The 22,563-nt window shown below is 47.5% G+C and overlaps 1 protein-coding gene across 2 annotated transcripts in view; it reads left to right on the top strand.

The window, feature by feature from the left end:
- The window catches only part of uba7 (ubiquitin-like modifier activating enzyme 7), a 226,259-nt gene that overhangs the window by 21,293 nt on the left and 182,403 nt on the right, over window positions 1–22,563 (top strand). For both annotated transcript variants that reach the window (XM_084316792.1, XM_084316791.1), the window contains exon 12: window positions 747–902. In XM_084316792.1, the coding sequence (XP_084172918.1) occupies window positions 747–902 (156 nt within the window). The remainder of the gene's footprint in view (window positions 1–746; window positions 903–22,563) is intronic.

The raw sequence follows: 22,563 nt of genomic DNA, 5'->3' as shown, positions 1-22,563 counted from the left end.
TGTGCACAAAAACAAAGGGGGTCTGGCAATAGCAGTTCCTGAGATTTTCAATCATTTCAAATGAGGACCAGGTAGATTCAAGCACATGCAGTTATGTGGAACAAGCATAGCCTCAACCACTAAATTATGTAACAATTAACTATCTTTGTTTCTGTATGAAAAGTACTATACAACTATATATTTTTTTTTATCCACTTTTTCTTCCATTTTCTATATTTTCTCCCATCCAATTCAACCCTCCCCTGTCACGAACGCTGTTTCTTGCCTCCCACAAGCCGGCTGCAATGTGGACTAAGTCATACATAGCACAAGTCCCCTCCGGTACTTGAGGTAACAGCAGTCGCATCTTTTCACCCGCGCAGCTCGATCTCTCAGTGGCGAGGAGTAACGCGTGGGAGGCTCACGCTGCCCCCGACACTTCCTGATTCTACTGCGCAGGCGCACCAACCGACCTTTAGGAGTCGCTGTCCACAACGCCCGATCCCCACCCATCAGTTTCCCACCCCCTAATACGGCCAATGTGTATTAGTATGAACGACCAGCTAAACTGAAAGCAATGTGGAGCGCTGGGCTCGAACAGGCGAGCCCAGCATCTCTGCATCCGTGGCGAGCGCCTTGCCCACTACGCCACGTAGCCGCCCTGGTTTCCAACTATCTTAAGCACTTTTTTAAGGTCTCCACGACGTACAATACATGAACTAATCGACAACGTCTTCTAACACGTAACTCTCGTGCCATCTCTCCAGGTTGGAGCTGGTGCTATTGGTTGTGAGCTTCTTAAAAACTTTGCCCTCATTGGCCTGGGCGCTGGAGAGGGAGGGCGCATCACTGTGACGGACATGGACTCCATAGAGAGATCAAACCTAAACCGTCAATTCCTGTTCAGGTCCAAAGACATTGGGGTAAGAAACTGCAGACAGACATCATGAGGACCCTCTGCACTATTCACCCATGTTCACCACGCTATTCACTACACTATTCACCATGCTATTCACCACACTATTCACCACGCTATTCACCACGCTATTCACCACGCTATTCACCACACTATTCACCACACTATTCACCACACTATTCACCACGCTATTCACCACACTATTCACCACACTATTCACCACACTATTCACCACACTATTAACCACAATATTCACCACACTATTCACCATGCTATTAACCACAATATTCACCACACTATTCACCACACTATTCACCATGCTATTAACCACAATATTCACCACACTATTCACCACACTATTCACCATGCTATTCACCACACTATTCACCACACTATTAACCACAATATTCACCACACTATTCACCACACTATTAACAACAATATTCACCACACTTCACCACACTATTCACCATGCGATTCACTACACTATTCACCATGCTATTCACTATTTATTCAACTTCAACTATTTTATTTGTAATAAAAAATGAAATACTCCCACTTTTCTGAAAAGAGTTGTTGTTAAATCTGATATTACAAAAAACGAAAAATTCATCAAAATCAGTGTTGTTGCTAATCATTGACACATGCTAACCTGTAATAACCCCCCCCCCCCCCCCCAGAAAAATAGACTTTGCATTTGATATATTGAAAATATTTCACTTTTTGTGTTTTTTTTACAATAATTTGTGATGCCCATCACAAACACTGACATTTAAATGGTAACATTAAAACAATTCCTGCACCAGAATGCAGGAAATTAAGTCTTTGTAAAAAGTGGCGTGACTGGGGCTATATTTCACACTATATTTCCCAGCCTGAATTATTTCCCCAGTCCGGCCCTGCTTATGTGAGTTGTCAATGGACAACAACATGCTGTATGTGTGTGTGAGAGAGAGAGAGAGAGAGAGAGAGAGAGAGAGAGAGAGAGAGAGAGAGAGAGAGAGAGAGAGAGAGAGAGAGAGAGAGAGAGAGAGAGAGAGAGAGAGAGAGAATGAAGTACAAATGCTTGCTGTGTGTGAGAGAGAGAGAGAGAGAGAGAGAGAGAGAGAGAGAGAGAGAGAGTTTGGATGAAATACTGTACAGTTGTTATTTTGTTCATAATGTTCTCATTTGCTGTGTGATAATGATGGTTATTATTCTGTTATTAATGTTCTCACTGTGTCTGTGTGTCACTTACTGTGTGTGTGAGAGAGTGTGTATGTGTGTGAGAGAGAGAGAGAGAGAGAGAGAGAGAGAGAGAGAGAGAGTATGTTTGAATTAAGTACATTTGCTGAAATACAGTTGTTCTTAATTATCTCACTTGCTATGTGAGAATGTTAGTTATTATGTTCTCAATGCCCCTTGCATTGTATGAGAATTGTGTGGAAGAGTTTGCTAGTTCTAGTGCTACCCCTTTGTACATTGTGGCTGTGTGACAAAAGTTAACAATAAATAATGTTATATTATCGTATAGCTTACACTCTGCTCTCTAGTGGAACTATCCCTTTATCCAATCTAACAATGAATAATTTTTCGCCACATCCGCTCCTCTACATAAGCGGGGTCTTGGCCACACTAACAGCTCCTTCCCTATTTTCACCACTGTAAAGTGTCTGTATACACCACTTTAAGTTTACTGCCGAAATAGTTGTTGGAAAGGAGCTACGTTGACATTGTATCTTTGTTTTTTTTTTCTCTCGCAATTTTACAAAAAAAACGAAGAGATAATGTCTTCACCGTCGGAGGGTCTAGACGCTCGCAACGTTACCCTCCACCAGTGCTTCACTATCGCCGCGTCCTCCGTGCGTCGTGGGGCGTCTCTGGCTCCGCGGTCGTGGCAGCCGGATACGTCTGGGCGGCGCCCGGTGGTGAGTTTGCCTCGCAGAGGGGCCGTTGAGCCTCCATCTCCTGTGAGATGGCCGGGATCCGGCCCTGGTTCCCCCGCCAGTGGACAGTCGGCCGACAGGCCAACAGCTCCTCTGGTGGCCGGGGATTTGCGTCGCAGACTCTTTGCCTCGGCTCGCTCTCGTCGTAAGGCGGCGAGCAGCAGGAGCGAACGGCCTGGCTTTAGTGTTGCGCTGGAGCCGGACGAGAGTTCTCTTGCCTCTTCTCCATTTCCGATGGAAACTGAGGATTACATGGAGGGGGCGGGAGCTCTCTTGTTCGAAGCCCCATGTTACGACCCCTGTGAGTCTAAGGGTAAAGGGCTGTAACATAACAGTTGGTTGACAGAAAAGATGGACCAGGTTTGTAAACAACAATGATATTTATTGAATAGAGGCAAAGGAAGCACATGTAGCTCAGGGGTGAGCCCAGGCCAAAACAACAAACAAACACCACTATACTCCAAATAAACACAATCTAATCTATGGTAAAAGAGATTACATTACCTAAACTACTCTTACCTAACCAAAACAGGAGAAAACAATGTCCAAAGGAAATGGCAGCTCACCCCATCTGTGCTTCCTGAGAAAGAGAGAAAAACACATTAATTATACAGAAACAAAAGCAGAATATGTACAAAAACAAACTATAACTAACAATGCTCTCTCTGTGGCCATACACACACAAGGAAATTACTACGAAGCACCAAAGGCCAATACACGAAATGCAATACTGTCAAAGTTACAGGTTTACCAAAATCACCACAGTACTAGCCTCATGCCAGAGAGAGAGAAAGACTGAAGTGAGAAGCCATGTCTTAACAGGTGTGGGGTGATCCATGATTGGGTGGTGTGGATTGAGTGTTGGAGTCTGGAAAGCCATCCACCAATCACTGCTGTGTTGCAATAATGGAAGAATTGACCAATGGTGAAGGGAACAATGGCTGGAGGGAGGAAACAAAATGGAGAACACACACACATGGAGACACACACTGGGGAATATATACATTGGGATGTAACACCCCCATACATAAGACAAAAACATGTTTGACACTTAACACCAACTAAACATGTTTTTCAACATCTCCGAGTTAACATGCACTCCAAAACAAAGAGCTATAAAAAAAACTAGCAGTTGGTACAACAACCACACTTGACGGCAAGAGAGACTGAGTCGACAGCAACATAAAACGAGTCCACAGCCACATAGACCGAGTAGACAGCAAAAATAGAACAAGTCGACAGCAATATACAGTAGAACGAGTCGACAGCAACAGACAACGAGTCGACAGCAACAGAGATTTCAACTACGAGACAGAGCATCCGCCAACACATTATCAGACCCCTTCTTATGCTTTATGCTGAGGTTATAATTTTGCACTATGAGCGCCCAACGCATGAGGCGCTGATTGTGGTTGTACATCCGCGACAGAAAAACCAATGGGTTGTGGTCGGTGTATACTACCACTGGTAATACGCTCGAACCGACATACACCTCAAAATGTTGCAACGCATACAACATAGCCAAAGTCTCCTTTTCAATAGTGGAATAGTTTAGTTGATGTTTGTTAAATTTCCGGGAGAAATAACAAACCGGGTGACTGACACCATCGTGATATTCCTGTAATAACACCCCTCCAGCTCCCACCCCGCTGGCATCCACCTCCAGCTGGAACGGCAGGGAGAAATCTGGAGCAGAGAGAACAGGGGAACTGCATAAGAGAGCTTTAACACTATCAAATGCATTTTGACAATCAGCTGTCCAAAGGAATGGTTTGGACGGGCTACACAGGCTAGTGAGAGAAGTGACGACAGAAGAAAAGTTCCGGCAAAAACCACGGTAATACCCAGCCATCCCAAGGAATCTACGCAATTCCCGCCTAGTAGTAGGCACTGGAAAAGTTGTGATTGCAGATATTTTTGCATCCACCGGACGCACTTGGCCTTGTCCTACCTGCTTACCAAGATAGGTAACCGTAGCCTTGCCGAACTCACACTTGGCAAGGTTAAGGGTCAGGGAGGCTCCAGCTAAGCGGTCAAAGACAGTTTGCAAGGTTGTCATGTGGTCACGCCAGTTGGTCGAATAGACAACCAGGTCATCGAGATAGGCATTACAATTTGGAACACCAGCCAGGACTAGGGTCACCAGTCGCTGGAAAGTGGCCGGGGCATTACGCATTCCAAAAGGCATTACAGTATATTGCAGAAAATTGTCAGGAGTAACAAACGCCGAGATTTCCGAGGCACGGGGGGTCAAAGGGACCTGCCAGTAACCCTTTAACAAATCTAGTTTGCTAACATAGGTGGCAGATCCAAGGTTGTCAATACAATCTTCCATGCGGGGCAGTGGGAAGGAATCAGGCACGGTGACAGCATTTACCTTTCGGAAATCAGTACAAAATCTAGGAGTTCCATCCGATTTGGGAGCTAACAAGCAAGGTGAACTCCAGGGACTGCAACTTGGCTTGGCTAAACCATGTTTTAACAAATAGTCAACCTCCTGTTGCATCATGGCCCTCTTGGTGATGTTAACACGGTATGCATGTTGCTTGATAGGCACAGCATTGTTAACTTTAATATCATGGGCCAATACAGAAGTACAGGAGGGAACATCACCAAACAGAGCCAGGTAGGCCTGAATCAAATCTGTGATGTCCTCTCGCTGCTCCTCAGGTAAGTGTGCTAAGTGAGTGGGCAGGTTCAATAACATCTCAGTGTTGGACAATCTAGCACCCTGATGGGCTGCATTACGCAACTCCAAGCCATCTACATCCTCACCACTAACGTCAGGAGAGTCCGGAACTATTGGAGTTGAGGCAACAGCAGAGACGGCCAGTCCGGCTGTCTGGTCTGAGGTCTTCACCTGCACACTATCTCTGGAAAAATATGGTTTAAGCATATTGATGTGGCAAACACGAGAGTGACGTTTACGATCAGGGGTGCGAACCACATAGTCTGTATCACTTATCTTCTTGTCTATTGCATACGGTCCGGAAAAACGAGCGGAAAGAGCAGAACCAAGGATAGGTAACAGGACTAGAACCTTATCACCTGGCTGGAAAGATCGAGAAACAGCTTTCTCGTCATAGTGCCGTTTCATAGTTCTCTGGGAAGAAGAGAGCGCTTCTTTTGCGAGAGAGCACGCCTGATGCAGTCGCTCTCGAAACTGGCTAACAAAATCTAGAACATTAGTGGGTGTGCTGGCACCCTTTGACATGAACCGTTCTTTAAGAACTTTCAGAGGCCCTCTAACAGTGTGCCCAAAAACGAGCTCAGCAGGACTGAAACCAAGAGACTCCTGTATGGTCTCTCGTGCAGCAAATAGAACAAGGGGGACACCCTCATCCCAATCTTTCTCTGTGTCTAAGCAATATTTACGCAGCATGGACTTTAAGGTCTGATGCCAACGTTCTAGAGCCCCCTGAGTTTCAGGGTGGTAGGCACTGGACACTATATGTCGGATACCCAGGGACTGTAACACTTGCTCAAATAACCTAGACAGGAAGTTGGTGCCTTGGTCCGTTTGTACTACCTTAGGCAGTCCAAACGTGGAGAAGAACTTCGTCAAAGCCTTAATTATTACAGGCGCTGTAATTCTGCGAAGAGGGATAGCCTCAGGGAAACGGGTGGCGGTACACATTATTGTCAACAAAAACTGATTGCCGGCTTTGGTCCTTGGCAACGGACCAACACAGTCAACTATGACATGTTCAAATGGTTCACCGACCGCTGGTATAGGACAGAGGGGAGCAGGTGGAATTACCTGGTTTGGCTTTCCGGTGATCTGACAAGTACTACAGGTACGACAGTACTGTGCTACATCGGACTTCAAACCGGGCCAAAAGAAATGTTGAAGTATTCTGTTGTATGTTTTAGTGACTCCCAAGTGTCCAGACCAAGGGTGGTCATGGGCCAAGAACAGTACATGCTGACGATAAACTGCAGGGACAACAATCTGATAAACAGTGCTCCAGTCTGGTACCTGATCTGGTAGCCCTATCTCCGATTGTGCATGCTCTGCCAGTCTAGTACCATGGGACCTCCATGTACGCATCAAAACTCCTTCATCCACAAAATAAGAATGCAACTCTCTCCTCTGTTCTGTGTCAAGAGAAGAGAAACATTTTGCAAGAGAAGGGTCAGCCTTCTGGGCAGTAATTAGCATTTCACGAGTAACGGATAACTTCAATGCGTCGGAACTAGTTACAGGTGTCTGTGGGGGTACCTTACTATGAGTCGGTGGTTTGTCAGCGGTATCAGAAGTTGGAGCCAGCAACTCCTCCCTGACAAAGGCTGAAGCAAAAACAGAGTCAGACAAATTAATTTCATCACCTCTCTTTTTCAATTGAGCCCGAGTGACAACACTTGCAGAAAAAACTTCAGGGAAGTTCTGTGACAAGTCATCAGGCAGAGAATCTGTGTCTGGGTGATCCAACACTTCCAGCACAGCGTTCACCTGTCCTCCAGCTAAATCATTTCCCATGATAAAGGAAATGCCTTTAACTGGCAAGGAAGGTCTCACCCCTATCTTAAAGAAACCAGTGACCAAATCAGATTGTACATGAATACAGTGTAACGGGGCTGGCACGAAACCCATCTCAATACCTTGAACTAGGACACTAGAACCACAGGAAGATTTCTCAGACAGAGGTAGTACATCAGAGAGGATAAAGGATTGTGAGGCTCCAGTATCTCGTAAGATCTGAACTGTACACTGATCTTTTGGATCCCCTGTCAAGGAAACTAAACCCTTGGAAGTAAATGGCCTGAAACAAGGATCGAGAACATCCTGATCATTGTGCATCTGTTGATCGGAATCAGGTGCCATTTTAATCAGACCAACCCCTTTGGGTTGCCTAAAGTTCTGAGAGGACGGTTGCTGCTTACGTTTCAATGTTAAACAGTCAGAAATAACATGACCAGATTTATGACAGTAGTAACATGTCCGCTCCTCTTTTGAGCGTGGAGGTGACATTCTTGGTCGGGGGTGTGTGAATTCTGAATGGTTGGGGACAGAAGGTCTCTGAGAGAAATCATGGGGGAGAAACGAGTCACGCCTATCTACAAACACAGTTTTATGGGTTAGCGCAAACTCATCAGCTAATACAGCAGCTTGCTGCAGAGTGGACACTTTCTGCTCACTCAGGTAAATTACAATACGCTCTGGCAAACGATTCTTAAACTCTTCTAATAGAATGAGTTCTCTGAGAAAGTTAAGATCTGAGGCCTTGCTTGCTGCACACCATTTATCAAAGAGAGTTCCCTTCTCTCTAGCAAACTCTACAAAGGTCTGGTTGACAGCTCTCTTGTGACTGCGAAACCTCTGCCTATAAGCTTCGGGCACAAGCTCATATGCACGAAGGATGGCAGCCTTCACAGTATCATACAATAGACTATCTTCTAGGGAAAGTGTTGAACAAACCTCTTGGGCTTTACCAGTCAATTTGCATTGAAGCAACAAAGGCCAGACCTCTCTTGGCCAGCGCAATGAAGCAGCAATACGCTCAAACACATTAAAATAAGTATCAACTTCTGTCTCTCGGAACGGAGGCACCAAAGCAATGTGTTTACTTATATCAAAAGTGTGTGATGAATAAGCTGTGGAGGAGGACATACCCGGGCCTTGTGGAGGAGTCGGTGTAGCAGAGTTGGATTCACTCCTTAGGACTTCCAGCTCCAACCTCCGCAGTCTGAGCTCTTTTTCCACTTCATGCTCAAGCTCCAACCTACGAATGTTAACAGCCCTTTCATTTTCTGCCTCAAGCTCCATTTTACGAAGCCGATACTCCGCCTCACGTGCTTGTGCCTTCTCCTGAGCCTCCATCTGGAGACGTGCTATTCTAACCTTGACATGGGCCCCTTCTCGAGACCCAGTTGACACAGGAGAGGTCAAGTGAAAATGTGGCAATGTGACGTTCACACCTGCCTTTTCAGCACCATGGGCTTGCTCCTCAGAAGGCTGTGCTTCCGTAGGTTCACCAGGAGGACTTGCATGTTCATCAGAGACCGCAGGTAAAACAAGCGTCCCCTGCTCCAACAGCTTATCTACCACAAGACACCTGATATCCTGCTTAAGATGCTTTTGTTGAACCGAGAGTTTAAAATGTGTGGCAATCTCCACTAAGTCTGCCTTGCGGCAGCTATCTAGCGCTTCCCAAGTAGGATTGCTCAAGAATTTCCCCAGATCAAAAGTACTAACTGCCATTATTATTTTTTTACACAAATGCCATTTTTACACAAATTAATTAATAACTATACAAGTGTAAACAAACACAGTTCACCAAATCCATCAACCAACAATTGAACACAGGTTACAAGATCCAGGCAGAGCCCCCATTTATGTTACGACCCCTGTGAGTCTAAGGGTAAAGGGCTGTAACATAACAGTTGGTTGACAGAAAAGATGGACCAGGTTTGTAAACAACAATGATATTTATTGAATAGAGGCAAAGGAAGCACATGTAGCTCAGGGGTGAGCCCAGGCCAAAACAACAAACAAACACCACTATACTCCAAATAAACACAATCTAATCTATGGTAAAAGAGATTACATTACCTAAACTACTCTTACCTAACCAAAACAGGAGAAAACAATGTCCAAAGGAAATGGCAGCTCACCCCATCTGTGCTTCCTGAGAAAGAGAGAAAAACACATTAATTATACAGAAACAAAAGCAGAATATGTACAAAAACAAACTATAACTAACAATGCTCTCTCTGTGGCCATACACACACAAGGAAATTACTACGAAGCACCAAAGGCCAATAAACGAAATGCAATACTGTCAAAGTTACAGGTTTACCAAAATCACCACAGTACTAGCCTCATGCCAGAGAGAGAGAAAGACTGAAGTGAGAAGCCATGTCTTAACAGGTGTGGGGTGATCCATGATTGGGTGGTGTGGATTGAGTGTTGGAGTCTGGAAAGCCATCCACCAATCACTGCTGTGTTGCAATAATGGAAGAATTGACCAATGGTGAAGGGAACAATGGCTGGAGGGAGGAAACAAAATGGAGAACACACACACATGGAGACACACACTGGGGAATATATACATTGGGATGTAACACCCCAGTAGAGACGTATCACTCTCCCCCTCGGGGAGTGGCAGGGAGTGGGGAGTGGCAGGGAGTCCTCCGTCTCCTTGGGGTCCCTTGTACTCCAGGGTTGGGTTAGAACCCCAGCTATCTGCCGCGTCGGACGTTGGCGCCCGAGGCAGCCTCCCGTACGCGAGTGACGTGGAGGGAGGTAAGCAAGGAGAGTTGCTTGCCTTGTTCTCCGAACTCATGGCGGCCGCCGCAGCCACTGCCGACACCTGTTCCTGATGACATGATAGGTCATCTCTGGCAACGTCGTCCTGTGAGAGAGACGGGCATTGTCTGCCCATTCTTCCCAGCAATGGAGGCCTACGTGGCACAGGGACAGGTAATCTCCCGCATCATTGGCCTTACCCCCTCTTACGTGCCAGTCACGCGGGTGGTGGGTTTGGTCCAGGGACTTAAGGACAGGGTGCCTTTCCCCAGGGGAAATCGGCTAGGCAGTTGGCTAACTGGAGTGACCAGGTGTACATCGGCGCGACTCAGAGCCTAGCTGCAACCTCCAACATCGCGCAGCTAGCGCGCTACATGTCGGGGCTGATGGCGGGCGGGTCGGTATTGGATGACCATCAACGGTACCTTCACGCCCAGGCGGCTGGAGCCATCCTGCACCTAACCCAGCTGCAGGCGATAGCCGCCGGGAAGGAGCGCGCCCTGGCCACTCTCTCCCAGCGCCATCTTTGGCTGGAGCAGGCGCGGGTGCCGGAACAGAGGAGGATTCCGCTGCTCACGGCCCCCCTCTCCGATGCTGGATTATTTGGGTCGGCCATGCAGCAGATGACGGCAGCCTGCAGGGAGATGGAGGAGGAGCGCTCTGTGCTCCAGCCCCATTTCCCGCGACCCGATGCCACCGGTGATGTCCGGAAGAAGCAACGCCGGCAGAGGGCCGCGACCGTTGCCTCCGCCACCGCCGCCGCTGCTGGGCCTTTGGCGAAGAAGGCCAGGAGTGGAGGGAGTGCCTCGACCGCTGCAGCCAGTCGCCCCACGCCCGGAGGGAATGCAGGGCTGTACACTGCGATGATATCGTCGCGAATTGCCCCTTTAATTGGCCGTTGCGATTGGTAAATATTATCTGGGGGCGGGCTTGCGAGCAGTGCTTTCAAGCCTTGCATTCGCATTTCACTCCTAAATTATCCAAGGCGTGTGATGACGCCACTCACGCGAGCTGAGCAGTGAGCACTCAGCAGGTATGATCAGCGGGAACAATCGACTGAGCACTCACTCTGATAGACTGGCTGATTTAGCTATGAAGAAAAGTAAAGTTAGTATTGCTTCATATTTTCGACACGTTCGACCTCCTATAGTGAGCCGAACTGAACTGAACTCAGACACACGGAGAGAGCTGCGGCGTCTGCTGCTCCTCCCGCACCCGTGGCTGTTGTAAATACTAGTCTCTAGTGGGACACTGGGACCTTGGTGAGCCTGCCAGCCGGCTAGCTACTGATATCAACAAATCCTCCAGCAAGTCTAGTAGTGCATGATAGCTCGCGTTAGCTTACTGTTCAAAACGAAACGTCCCATTAAACTAAATAGTTCAGATAGCTCCTGATATCAATGTCTTATAAGTTATAACACTGAGTCGATGCGTATTCGAGCTGAGGGCACGCTGAATATAGTCAATAGGGTCCAGCTGCAGCGCTGGAGAATCTGGAGGCTACGGAGAAGCTGGAGGCTACAGTATAGGGTCCAGGTGCAGCTCCGGAGAATCCTGGCCGTAGCTGGAGGCTACTCGAGTACACACAGACAGTGGAGCTGGTTGCATATAGCGAGCATTTTGACATGTTGCGTGGTGGCGATGTCTCGCAGATAATACAACTACAAGTATGATTATATAATATATATATTTTATTAAAAAAAAATTATATAAAATAAAAAATTTCTTTTTTTTTAAATCAAAAACAATCGAAGATTTGCCCCTAAAAAATATTTTTTGCCCCTAAATTTCTCATTTAGGGGCAAGTGTGCCCCTAGTGAAAAAGCTTAGCGTACAGCCCTGGAATGGTAGGGATCGTCGTGACCAGGCTCCCCAGAACCGTTCCTCAGGGCCAGCTCCCCGTGGGGGAAAGCAGTGCTCTGCACGCGGCAGGCGCCGCTAGTGACTCCCCTGTTTACCCCTGCCCCCCCCCCCCAACATATGATTTTGTTATTAAAGAAAAAAGTCCCTCCTGGTGAGGGACTGTTTTTTGTTACAAAACGTGTGTTTATTCACTATATATTGGGGATACGATGTATAACCCTCACCTAGCTGTGGGGTTGTGTGTTTGCTTAGGGAGTAGGACAATTTTCTTGAAAAAAATATTTCTGGTCGCTATACATGTGTGCTTAGCAAGGCCTGTGGCTAGCACTCGGTCGAAAGACTTGTCTTCCCTCATCATGAAGAAGACGGTGTTCTTCTTGCAGTAGTAAGAGTGAACTTTACCTTTTTTATCTGAGGGGGTTGTGTGTATTCTGTTCAGCGTTTCCGTTAGCCGGTAATTACCGGTATTTGGCCGGCAAAATATGTTGAAGTCCGAATATTTAAATATCTCCGGTCATAATGTCCGGTGAAAATAATTCCTTTAAGCACAATTTTATTATTTGAATTGTATTAAAATAGGCTAAAATTAAATAGCCTATGCGATGAACGAAACAATCATTACATTTGTTTCATTGTGCTTCGCTCTAATAAAGCGCGGATGGCGCCGCTCGGATGTGAATCTTTTTTTTTCTTTTTTTGAGCCTGTCTGGCCACCATAATAACGACAAACAGCTATACGAGCGAGAGAGAGAGATGGCCAAACAAGCTAAACTTAACAAATATTTCATGAAACCAAGCACAAGCAGGTCTAATAATAATGACATTGACAACGAAGATGAGTCTTCTGAAGTCACAGAGACCGCCGATGCTCCCGCGGAAAATAAACAAATGTCGAGCGTTCAGGCGGCGGCCCGAGTGGAAAGTTAAATTCTCCTGGCTGAGGTACGACATTATAGTCTAGTAGTCTAGCGTCTATGATGTACGAGAGATAACATTGATTGAACGTACACAAAGTACACTTTATTGATTGAACCACAAAGAGCATCCCCAGTCTGCTGCTACCGTTGTGAGCCTCGCAGAAGTCCACCTGTTCCAATGCAATGGGGATCTAGTCGCAGGTACAAAACGGATAGGCAGAACGAGACGGGGTGAGTAAGTGTTGACATTTTTTAATCATAATGCAACTGTTGGTTGACTGCCGTGTCACATAGTAATGCATATAATTGATTATAACTAAATGTAGGCTATAATGAAATCAACAAACGCATTACGAGCATGTGGCTCGTCCTCTCGCTCTCTGCATGCAAACGAGGCAATGTGATGATCAACTACAGTTTGCTGTGTGTGAAGTTGAACATTATGATATGTGTGACGTGTCTGATACAACGAGGTGAAGCGATGTCGACTCGAGATTCATTTGGGGGTGCGTGTGACAGCTGCTGCAGTGCGAGCCTGCGGCGCGGGAGCTTGATGCTGGATCAGCGTATCGCACTAACTTGGGAGGCGAGAGATAGTAATTTGATTCTGCAAATCAATTTCTCATTCTTCGCTTGATGTAATTAATACAAATGTCCAATATAACGGAATTCGTTAGCTCATAAAAATGTGATTATAACAGACTGCTGTTTAAAACTCTGACCGGAATTTCAGGAATATGTCCGGGGATAGAAATCTTGGAGGACACCCAGACCGGCACGAATATGTTCTAACGGAAACGCTGATTCTGTTACGTTTGGGAAACATGGCATCGAGTCCACAACTAGGTTAGAGTGTTAGCCTGCAGTAATCACATATGTAGCTTGTACCGAGGTATTTTGAATTTGACCCTCTCTTTAACGTCTGTTTTTTCTTTTCTTTACTTGGTGAAGTATGAAAACACGGGTGAGCCTAAAGCCTTGTATAAAAACCAGTTTTTTACACAAACGAGTTTATCGTCTGTGGCTGGCGTGCAACTGTTGAGCTTATCCTAGAGGATATACGCTTTTTCATGTAGCATGCTAGATAACTGGTATCATGCGCTGCTTGTCATTTTCATCGTATCCGGGGTATGGGGTCATGGGGGGTGAACTGATAAACCCCTCCCCCCTTTTTACTGATTGGCCAGGGGGTTGGACCTCCTGTTCTTCGGTCTTCCTGTCACGCTGTGGGGTCAGCGCGTCACAGGGAGGGGGGGGGGGGGGGGAGTTCCCTGGTCCCACGCCATATTTGGACAGGTGGGTCATGGAATTTCCCCGGCCATAGGATACGTCACTGGGCGCGTTTCTATTGGTCATGAGACTTCCGTGAGTTTTTTCAGGCTCCATATTGTGGACCACTGTCATTGTCAAGATTGGGTGATGCGGTGCGTTGGAAACTGTTTGTTTTCTGCTCTGCTCTCTATTTGCATATGTGTTGAGCTTTTGGTCACGTGGCTCAATGTTTACATATATCTTTTCAATTATTACTCACGTGAGAGGTCTCTCTGGGGGTTCCCTGTCTCCCCTCTTTTATATACAGAGCGGTGTTGACAGGGTTTTTTCCCTCAGACGCGTCATATGGGACCCATATCTGTGTATTTTTGGCCAGCTTCCTGCCGCTCATCCCAGGCGGCGTGGAGGGAACGTTATCTGGTTTCTTGTTAGAATTACCATTGATGTGTTTTGGGTCTCGACGTGTACATGGCGCTGGCCCTGGGTGCTTTCAGTGTGGAACCACGCCATGGGCTGGCGCGCCTTGGTTGCTCTTTTATAAAAACGGCGTGTTTTATACGAGCGACTGGGATGGAGATTTTATCTCTTCCAAGCGCCAGTGTACTAGGTTAGTCTCGACGACTCGCGCTCATCTCTGGGGGGAGATGACGGAGTAGATCAAAGCATTGGCGGAGGGGTCTCACGCCCATGGGGTGGGCCACCGGGTACGGTGCATTCGTGTTCTGACCGTCTTGGTGGCGCTCTCTGTGATGTTTTGGATCGACACGCGTACCTACCCCCCTCTTAGGACTGGGGATGGCGGCATGACTAGGACACGGGACTGGTTCTGGTCGCGCCGGACCAGGTCAGTTAACCCGTCGTCCGCCGGGGCGCAGATCTGCTGTTCTGGTACCCTGAAGGACTTTGTGCTTTTCCGGAGGGGAAATTCCGGGTCGGCCCAGGCGTCGCGGGGATTGATGTTATGGATGTGTGTGTCATAGGTATGTCACTACGAGTTGTCCTTCACAGTGTGCTTGGTCCATATTGTGTTGTACCTTGCGCTGTGCTAAGGGGACTGGTCCTTCTCCATTAATTTTTGCCCCTCCCTTCCCCTGTTGGGCAGGGCTGGGAGGGGGCTGTCGAGGAGGTTTCTATTGAACCCCTCTGGCATCCCTGTGTACGTCTCGGTCCGCCGGGCCTAGCTCCGGACTCGTTCTCGTCGACCTGTTGGCCTGGGTTAACCCCTTTTTGAAAACTGAAACACTTGTACTGCCTGTATAGCCGGTGTATACGCGCAGTTGTGTTTCTGAGTTTTTACTTGGGGGGTTAAGGGAACAACCGCCTCCTGTTAAACTAAACATAGGGGGGTGGTTGATTCCCCGGTGTGTTGGTAGCAGAGTCGACTCTCGGGTTTAGGCCGGGCTTGACCCCGTCTGCCCGCGAGTGTGCCCCCGCACCTTTCATGACGTCTGCCAATCATGTCAGCCTTCTCTTGGACCTCGACCTCTCTAAGGGGTCGGGTTTGTGGAGGTTGCGACATGGTGCACAGCATACCGAACTCCCCTTCCGCCGGGGGGTGGTTTTCACAGTAGACCCCTTAGGCGCCTGTCTAGTCTGCAGTGCTCCGGGCACAGGTCGAGTTATGCTCTTGGGCCTGTTGCCGGGCTTGAGGGATCAACCTCTTGGGGGTTGTCTCCCCGGTGCGCCGACTGGCCCCACAGTATTGTGGGGGTGTAGCCTCCTTGGAGTGCTTCAGGGCGGCGTGCTGTAGGGGGGAAGGGCCTGCTCTTGGATTGGGCCCTGTCCGATACGCTGGCGATGTGGGGGGTGGTGTCACCAGTGACCGTCTGGTAGGGTCTCGATGCTACGGCATCGTTGGCCTCACCGGGCCCCCTGTTTTCGGGGGGTCCTGGCCCTCAGGCTGTTCCTGGGGCTGGGTCCTCCTCCGCGCTCCGCTGCTACGGCCTTGCCACGGGGTTGGGTTCTTGACCTTTGACCCTGTGATGTTTGGGGCTGTGACGGGGGTGTTTTCTTCCCGTTCGTTCCCTAGTGGCATGTGGGATGCACGCCTGAGTGGTCACGGGTCCTTCTGTGTGAAGGTAAGTCCCACGATCTGCTCACCCTGTGCGTTTGAGATGCTAAACCCTCTTCGCACAGTCGGATCCGATTCCCTCCCATCCCCCTCTAGGGGGGTCCGGGGGCTCAGGTCCTCCCCGGTTCTGATGGTTGTGGGGGGCCTCAGCGGGTACATCTGTCGAGCTTCCGCTCTGCTCAGCTCCTGTGTTCCACTAGAGAGCAGAGCGTAAGCTATACGATAATATAACATGCGGTTATCCTATAACCATAGATATATGAGTATAGCGAGCGCTCTGCTCTGACTCACTGAGGACCCCGTGGTCTTCGCCTTCGATGGTGAAAGACTTGGGAAGGAGCTGTTAGTGTGGCCGCTTATGTAGAGGAGCGGATGTGGGTGTGGCCAGGCGGATGGGTGTGTACATGTGGAGAAAAATTATTCATTGTTAGATTGGATAAAGGGCTAGTTCCGCTAGAAAGCAGAGCGCTCGTAATACTCATATAACTATGGTTATAGGATAACCGTATGTTATTAGGAATACATTTGCCTCCTGCGTGAACTGTGCATAGCTGAATAGACTGTATTTTAACGTCGGTCATATGGTGGTACTTGGAGAGCCAGCTACGTTCTCAGGTGGTACTTGGTGTAAAAAGGTTGAGAACCACTGGAATAAAAGATTTATTACTGTTTAGACTGCATTACTCTCTGTCACAGTGATCTCCTGGTTGTTCCCCACTTATGTTATCTAACTATCGCGCCGCTACAAATAGAAAGACTGGCCTGGCCTGCTTCTAAGTTCAGTGGCATGACTGAAATAATAATAACATTTTATTTTTTCAAGTACCACCAGCAGGAGGTCAAAGTACCACCGGTGGTACGCGTACCACAGGTTGAGAACCACTGCACTACACTATTCACCACACTATTCACCACACTGTTCACCACACTGTTCACCACGCTATTCACCACGCTATTCACCACACTATTCACCACGCTATTCACTACACTATTCACTACGCTATTCACCACTGTTCACCACGCTATTCACCACGCTATTCACCACACTATTCACCACACTATTCACCACACTATTACCACGCTATTCACTACGCTATTCACCACACTATTACCACGCTATTCACCACACTATTACCATGCTATTCACTACGCTATTCACTATACTATTCACTACACCATTCACTACACTATTAACCACACTATTCACTACACTATTCACCACACTATTCACCACACTGTTTACCACACTATTCACCACACTATTCACCACACTATTCACCACACTATTACCATGCTATTCACTATGCTATTCACTACACTATTCACTACGCTATTCACCACACTATTACCACGCTATTCACCACACTATTACCACGCTATTCACCACACTATTACCATGCTATTCACTACGCTATTCACTACACTATTCACCACACTATTCACCACACTATTCACTACACCATTCACTACACTATTCACCACACTATTCACCACACTATTCACCACACCATTCACTACACTATTAACCACACTATTCACTACACTATTCACCACACTATTCACCACACTATTCACCACACTATTCACCACACTATTCACCACACCATTCACTACACTATTAACCACACTTCACTACACTATTCACCACACTATTCACCACACTATTCACCACACTATTACCATGCTATTCACTACGCTATTCACTACACTATTCACTACACTATTCACTACACTATTCACTACGCTATTCACTACACTATTCACTACACTATTCACCACTATTCACCACACTATTCACCACACTATTCACCACACTATTCACCACACTATTCACCACACTATTCACCACACTATTCACCACACTATTAACCACACTATTTACCACACTATTACCATGCTATTCACTACGCTATTCACCACACTATTCACCACATCATTCACCACACTATTCACGCCGCCGTTCTTTCTGCAAAAGGTCTTTCCTGGCTCAAGTAACAGCGACAAATGCATCAAAAGACCATTAGCATTAAGGCTCTGTAACTAAAAGACCATTAGGTTGATGGTTTACCTTCCCTCGGCTCACCCTCAGTGGAAGGGTCAAAGGGCATTGATAACGAGACAGCTTAGGAGTTGAACTTGACCTTTTCTTTGCCATCTCTGATTGCCTACTTCCTACATTTGTACTGTGTGTCTATGTCCACCATTCTGCTGCGCTGCGCTGGTTTCTTGTGATTGTACATACTTAAGAGAGTCAGTCTGTCGTGTCTGAATAAACAAGTCGCCCCCCTCTCTCACAAACCAACAGTCTTAACCCTGTGTGGCTTGAGTCTCGGTATGTAAAAAACAGTTTACTGCACGAATTGCTCCTCTCGTTATACTGTTATGTATACTGTTATGTAACATAATGGCAGTGAGCCAATCCAAATGTACAGCCGCTCTGCGGTAAATGTGGGGTACTCTGAAAGGCCCACAGTGTATTCCATAGGAGGCTGAGTTTTGCTACGGCCAAAGGACTGTGCTCACCATGGGTTTCATAGCAAGTTCCAGATGTCTCTCAGAAGTACAACTTCACGTTACGATTACCTTTGTTTTTCGTTTGAACCCTTTCACAACCGTCTGTAGTGTGGTAGTGAAAGGGTTAACCTTCTGTAGTGTGGTAGTGAAATGGTTAACCTTCTGTAGTGTGGTAGTGAAAGTGTTCACCCTTTGTTGTGTGGTAGTGAAAGGGCTAACCCTCTGTAGTGGTAGTGAAAGGGTTAACATTATGTGGTGTGGTAGTGAAAGGGTTAACCTTCTGTAGTGTGGTAGTGAAAGGGTTAACCTGTAGTGTGGTAGTGAAAGGGTTAACCTATTGTAGTGTGGTAGTGAAAGGGTTAACCTTCTGTAGTGTGGTAATGAAATGATTAAAACCCTTTGTTGTGTGGTAGTGAAAGTGTTAACCCTTTGTTGTGTGGTAGTGAAAGGATTAACCTTCTGTAGTGTGGTAGTGAAATGATTAACCGTCTGTAGTGTGGTAGTGAAATGATTAACCGTCTGTAGTGTGGTAGTGAAAGGATTAACGTTAGGTTATGACTATAACCAAGTTCTGTTAGTATAGTGACGCTCGGCGTCACTCTCTGCACTGTCCTCGCACACGTGTACTCCAGGAGAAGGGGCAGATATGCGTGTTGATCTTAAACATGAAAAGAAGGCGCCACCCAGACGTTCGGGCGAACCGCGCCCGGTGGCCCACCCCCAGGGCGTGAGACCCCTCTACATATGTTCAGATCCATTCCGTCATCATCCCCCAGATATGAACGAGAATCCGTCGATAACCAAACCAGGTCGTCGGATTTGGTCGTCGGAAGAGGAAAAACCTCCATCCCAGTTGCTTTATAAAAACGCCGTTTTAACCTCAAGCAACCAAGGCGTGCCAGTCAGTCGCCTGTTTACAGAACACCCCGAGCTAGCACTATACGTGCGTCGGGACACACCCACATCAATGAACAGGCTATTTAGACCTGTCATTGAATCCCCAAGGCGCCCAGGGGAACGACAAGAGGGGTGTGACACTTCCTAACTCCAACTCTTTTTAATAGAAAAGCAGGAAGCACCAACAGTATGTATCCCAGTCTACACAGCCGGGGGTAATTTTTTTTCACATTTTTACATCCCACCACCCTCCCATAGGAAGGAGACGGGAATCCCCAGAGAGACTTCCCACGCGAGCTGTACAGATTGAAAAGAATATATTGCACCTTGAGCCATGTAAAAAATTGGTTTTAGGGCTCTCCGGGGAGGAGGCACTGAACCCATACACACTCAATAATCGAATTGAATCGAATACATACACAATAGAGTAGGACTCCTTCTTGAGGGTCCACTCACCTTGACAATCTGAGGAGGAGGCGCTGTACTCTGAAGGAGGCTCCCTCACATGGAAGGAGGAGTCCCAACTCACAGAAGGCCCGAATAGGAGCTTGGTGAGGAGGAGCCCTGACCACCCCCCAAAACAGAACCATCACATGGACCTGAACAGCACACGGAAGTCCTACCAACAGAGACGCGCACGGTGACGTACTCTATGGCGGGGGAATTTCTGCGGTGCACACGCCCAATATTCCAGGCCGTGGGACCAGGAAACTCCCCCCCCCACCCCCTCACCCTGTAACGTGCCGAACCGCAACGTGACAGGAACCTTGAAGGACAGGTGGGTTTACCCCTGACCAACAGAAAAAAGGGGAAGGAAAGGTTACCAGTTCACCCCTTTACGACCCCACACCCATGATACGATGTAATGACAAAAAGAGAGTATGACACAGTCATAGTCAGCTCTATGAAGCGTCTGACAGCTTCACACAGCGCATGAGCTAACCTGCTATCTGATTTTTACTAAGGAAAAAACACAGAATAGAGAGGGCTCTCCAAGAGCCCCGGTACCAAACTTACACATGTGCTTCTGTGGCCAGTCCAACCCAGTTGTAGGTCACATGACACACACAACCCATCATCACCTACAAAAAATGGCAAAAACACTCTACAGAGGAACGCCGTTTTTCATAATGAGAGAATACATAATTCTCGATTAGTATTGGCCACAGGCCTTGCTAAGCACACACGAAAGCGACCAAACAATCTTTTCTTTTAGGAAAATAAAGTTTCTCCAGCAATTTTAGCACAACCTCAGCAATCAAGCTAAGGGTTACATCGTATCCCTACCACACAGTGACACAATATAGTGCAACAACATGTCTGAGAGGAGGATGAAGAAGACCCCAGGGAACTGGGGGGAAACACAATCCTCCTACTTTACCCTTAATACGGCCAGTTAAAACAGGAAAACCTGTTAATATGTGAACACACTGTTCATTGTCATTACAGGCTGAGAAAAGAATCATTCTTTACTCATTTGTCACTAAGCATAGCTTTATAGGTTAGTTAACCCCCTTAGTTGTGAGTACACGGTACATATAAACACACATGATGTTTCTCAACACAACAAACCAGATCATTTTCACATCTGTAACAACAACCCGATTTGCATGGAGAAGCTAAATACCAGTGACAAGACAATTCACACACAACTCGCGTCGTATCCTAAATGTAGTGCAGCAACACTCGTTTTGGAAAACATCGTTATTTACAAAACATTTAGAAGGGAAAGCCAGAAGAAGTGTACAAGGTCTGGCCAAACCTTGCCTACCCAGAGCGTAGATCAAGCGAAGTGCAGTCTCAAGGCACCGTAGTAAACACAGCCGTTCCGTGTTGTCGATCTGGGCAGCGTCGCCGCTCCACCCCGTCGCTACGGTCCCTCTTGTTGACGCAGTCCTTGCCGTCCTGGCCCAGGGCAGGTTCGACGAACATCCTCTGTCAAAGATGACGTCGTAGTCAAGAGTGTTTAAAACATGTTATAATCAAAGCACGTTCAACAGAGTAGCATTAAGCTAACGGCCGCTCCAACCGTCGGTCGCTACCGCCCCTGCCCGCGAGACGCCGAGCGAACGGCGCACGCGACCAGAGGGGAGCTTCGAATCCCCCCCCGCCTCTCCCCGTGAGGGAGAGGGGAGTTGGGAACCGCGGCGGCGCGCGAGGGGCCGGAGCCACCCCGCGCTGGGCCTCGGCCGATAGCAGCAAGCTAACGTTTCCTAGCCTAACCTAGGTAGGCCACCTAGTGATCACAGTAGGCCAGCGCCGCAGCTAACAGCTGACTGGCTAACAGTAGGCCACCACTAGCACGTAAGCTAAGCAGCGATAGCAGCAAGCTAACGTTTCCTAGCCTAACCCAGGTAGGCCACCTAGTGATCACAGCAGGCTAGCGCCGCAGCTAACAGCTGACTGGCTAACAGTAGGCCACCACTAGCACGTAAGCTAAGCAGCTATCACCTGAACTTGTACACAATGATATAACACTCACCCAGACAGGCCGCCGTTCTGAAACCCTCCTCACTTTTTAAGAGAAAAGAGAAACAAGATGTTAACACAGTTTTACAACGGTGATTTTACCAACACCCGACGGAGCCAGCACAATACCCAACTGGCCTGTGTAGCTGACTTTGAACACAGATCTTCCGCTAATGAACATCTATGCCCATATCTCCTCGTGAGGGAATACTCTCATTTGGATATGAAAGATGGGGCCTAACACGGTGACAGAGACATCCACTCGTCCAGAAAACACAGGGATCACCAGTGTTAATGATGTTATGTCATTCCCCCCCCCCTCACAGTGACCTGTGGTGTTCCACAAGGAAGCATACTAGGACCGCTACTATTCCTAATTTATGCAAATGACATGTCGTCAGCTTGTGACTGCAACTTGTTCCTGTTTGCGGACGACTCAGCCCTGCTGGTCTCTGACAAGAACAAGTTACAGGTTGAAAAAGCCCTCAGCT

Source organism: Notolepis coatsorum, assembly GCF_963971535.1.
Source record: "Notolepis coatsorum genome assembly, chromosome: 6".
Taxonomy (NCBI): domain Eukaryota; kingdom Metazoa; phylum Chordata; class Actinopteri; order Aulopiformes; family Paralepididae; genus Notolepis; species Notolepis coatsorum.
Note: the sequence above shows the minus strand (reverse complement) of the source record. Positions and strands in the feature narration are given on the sequence as shown.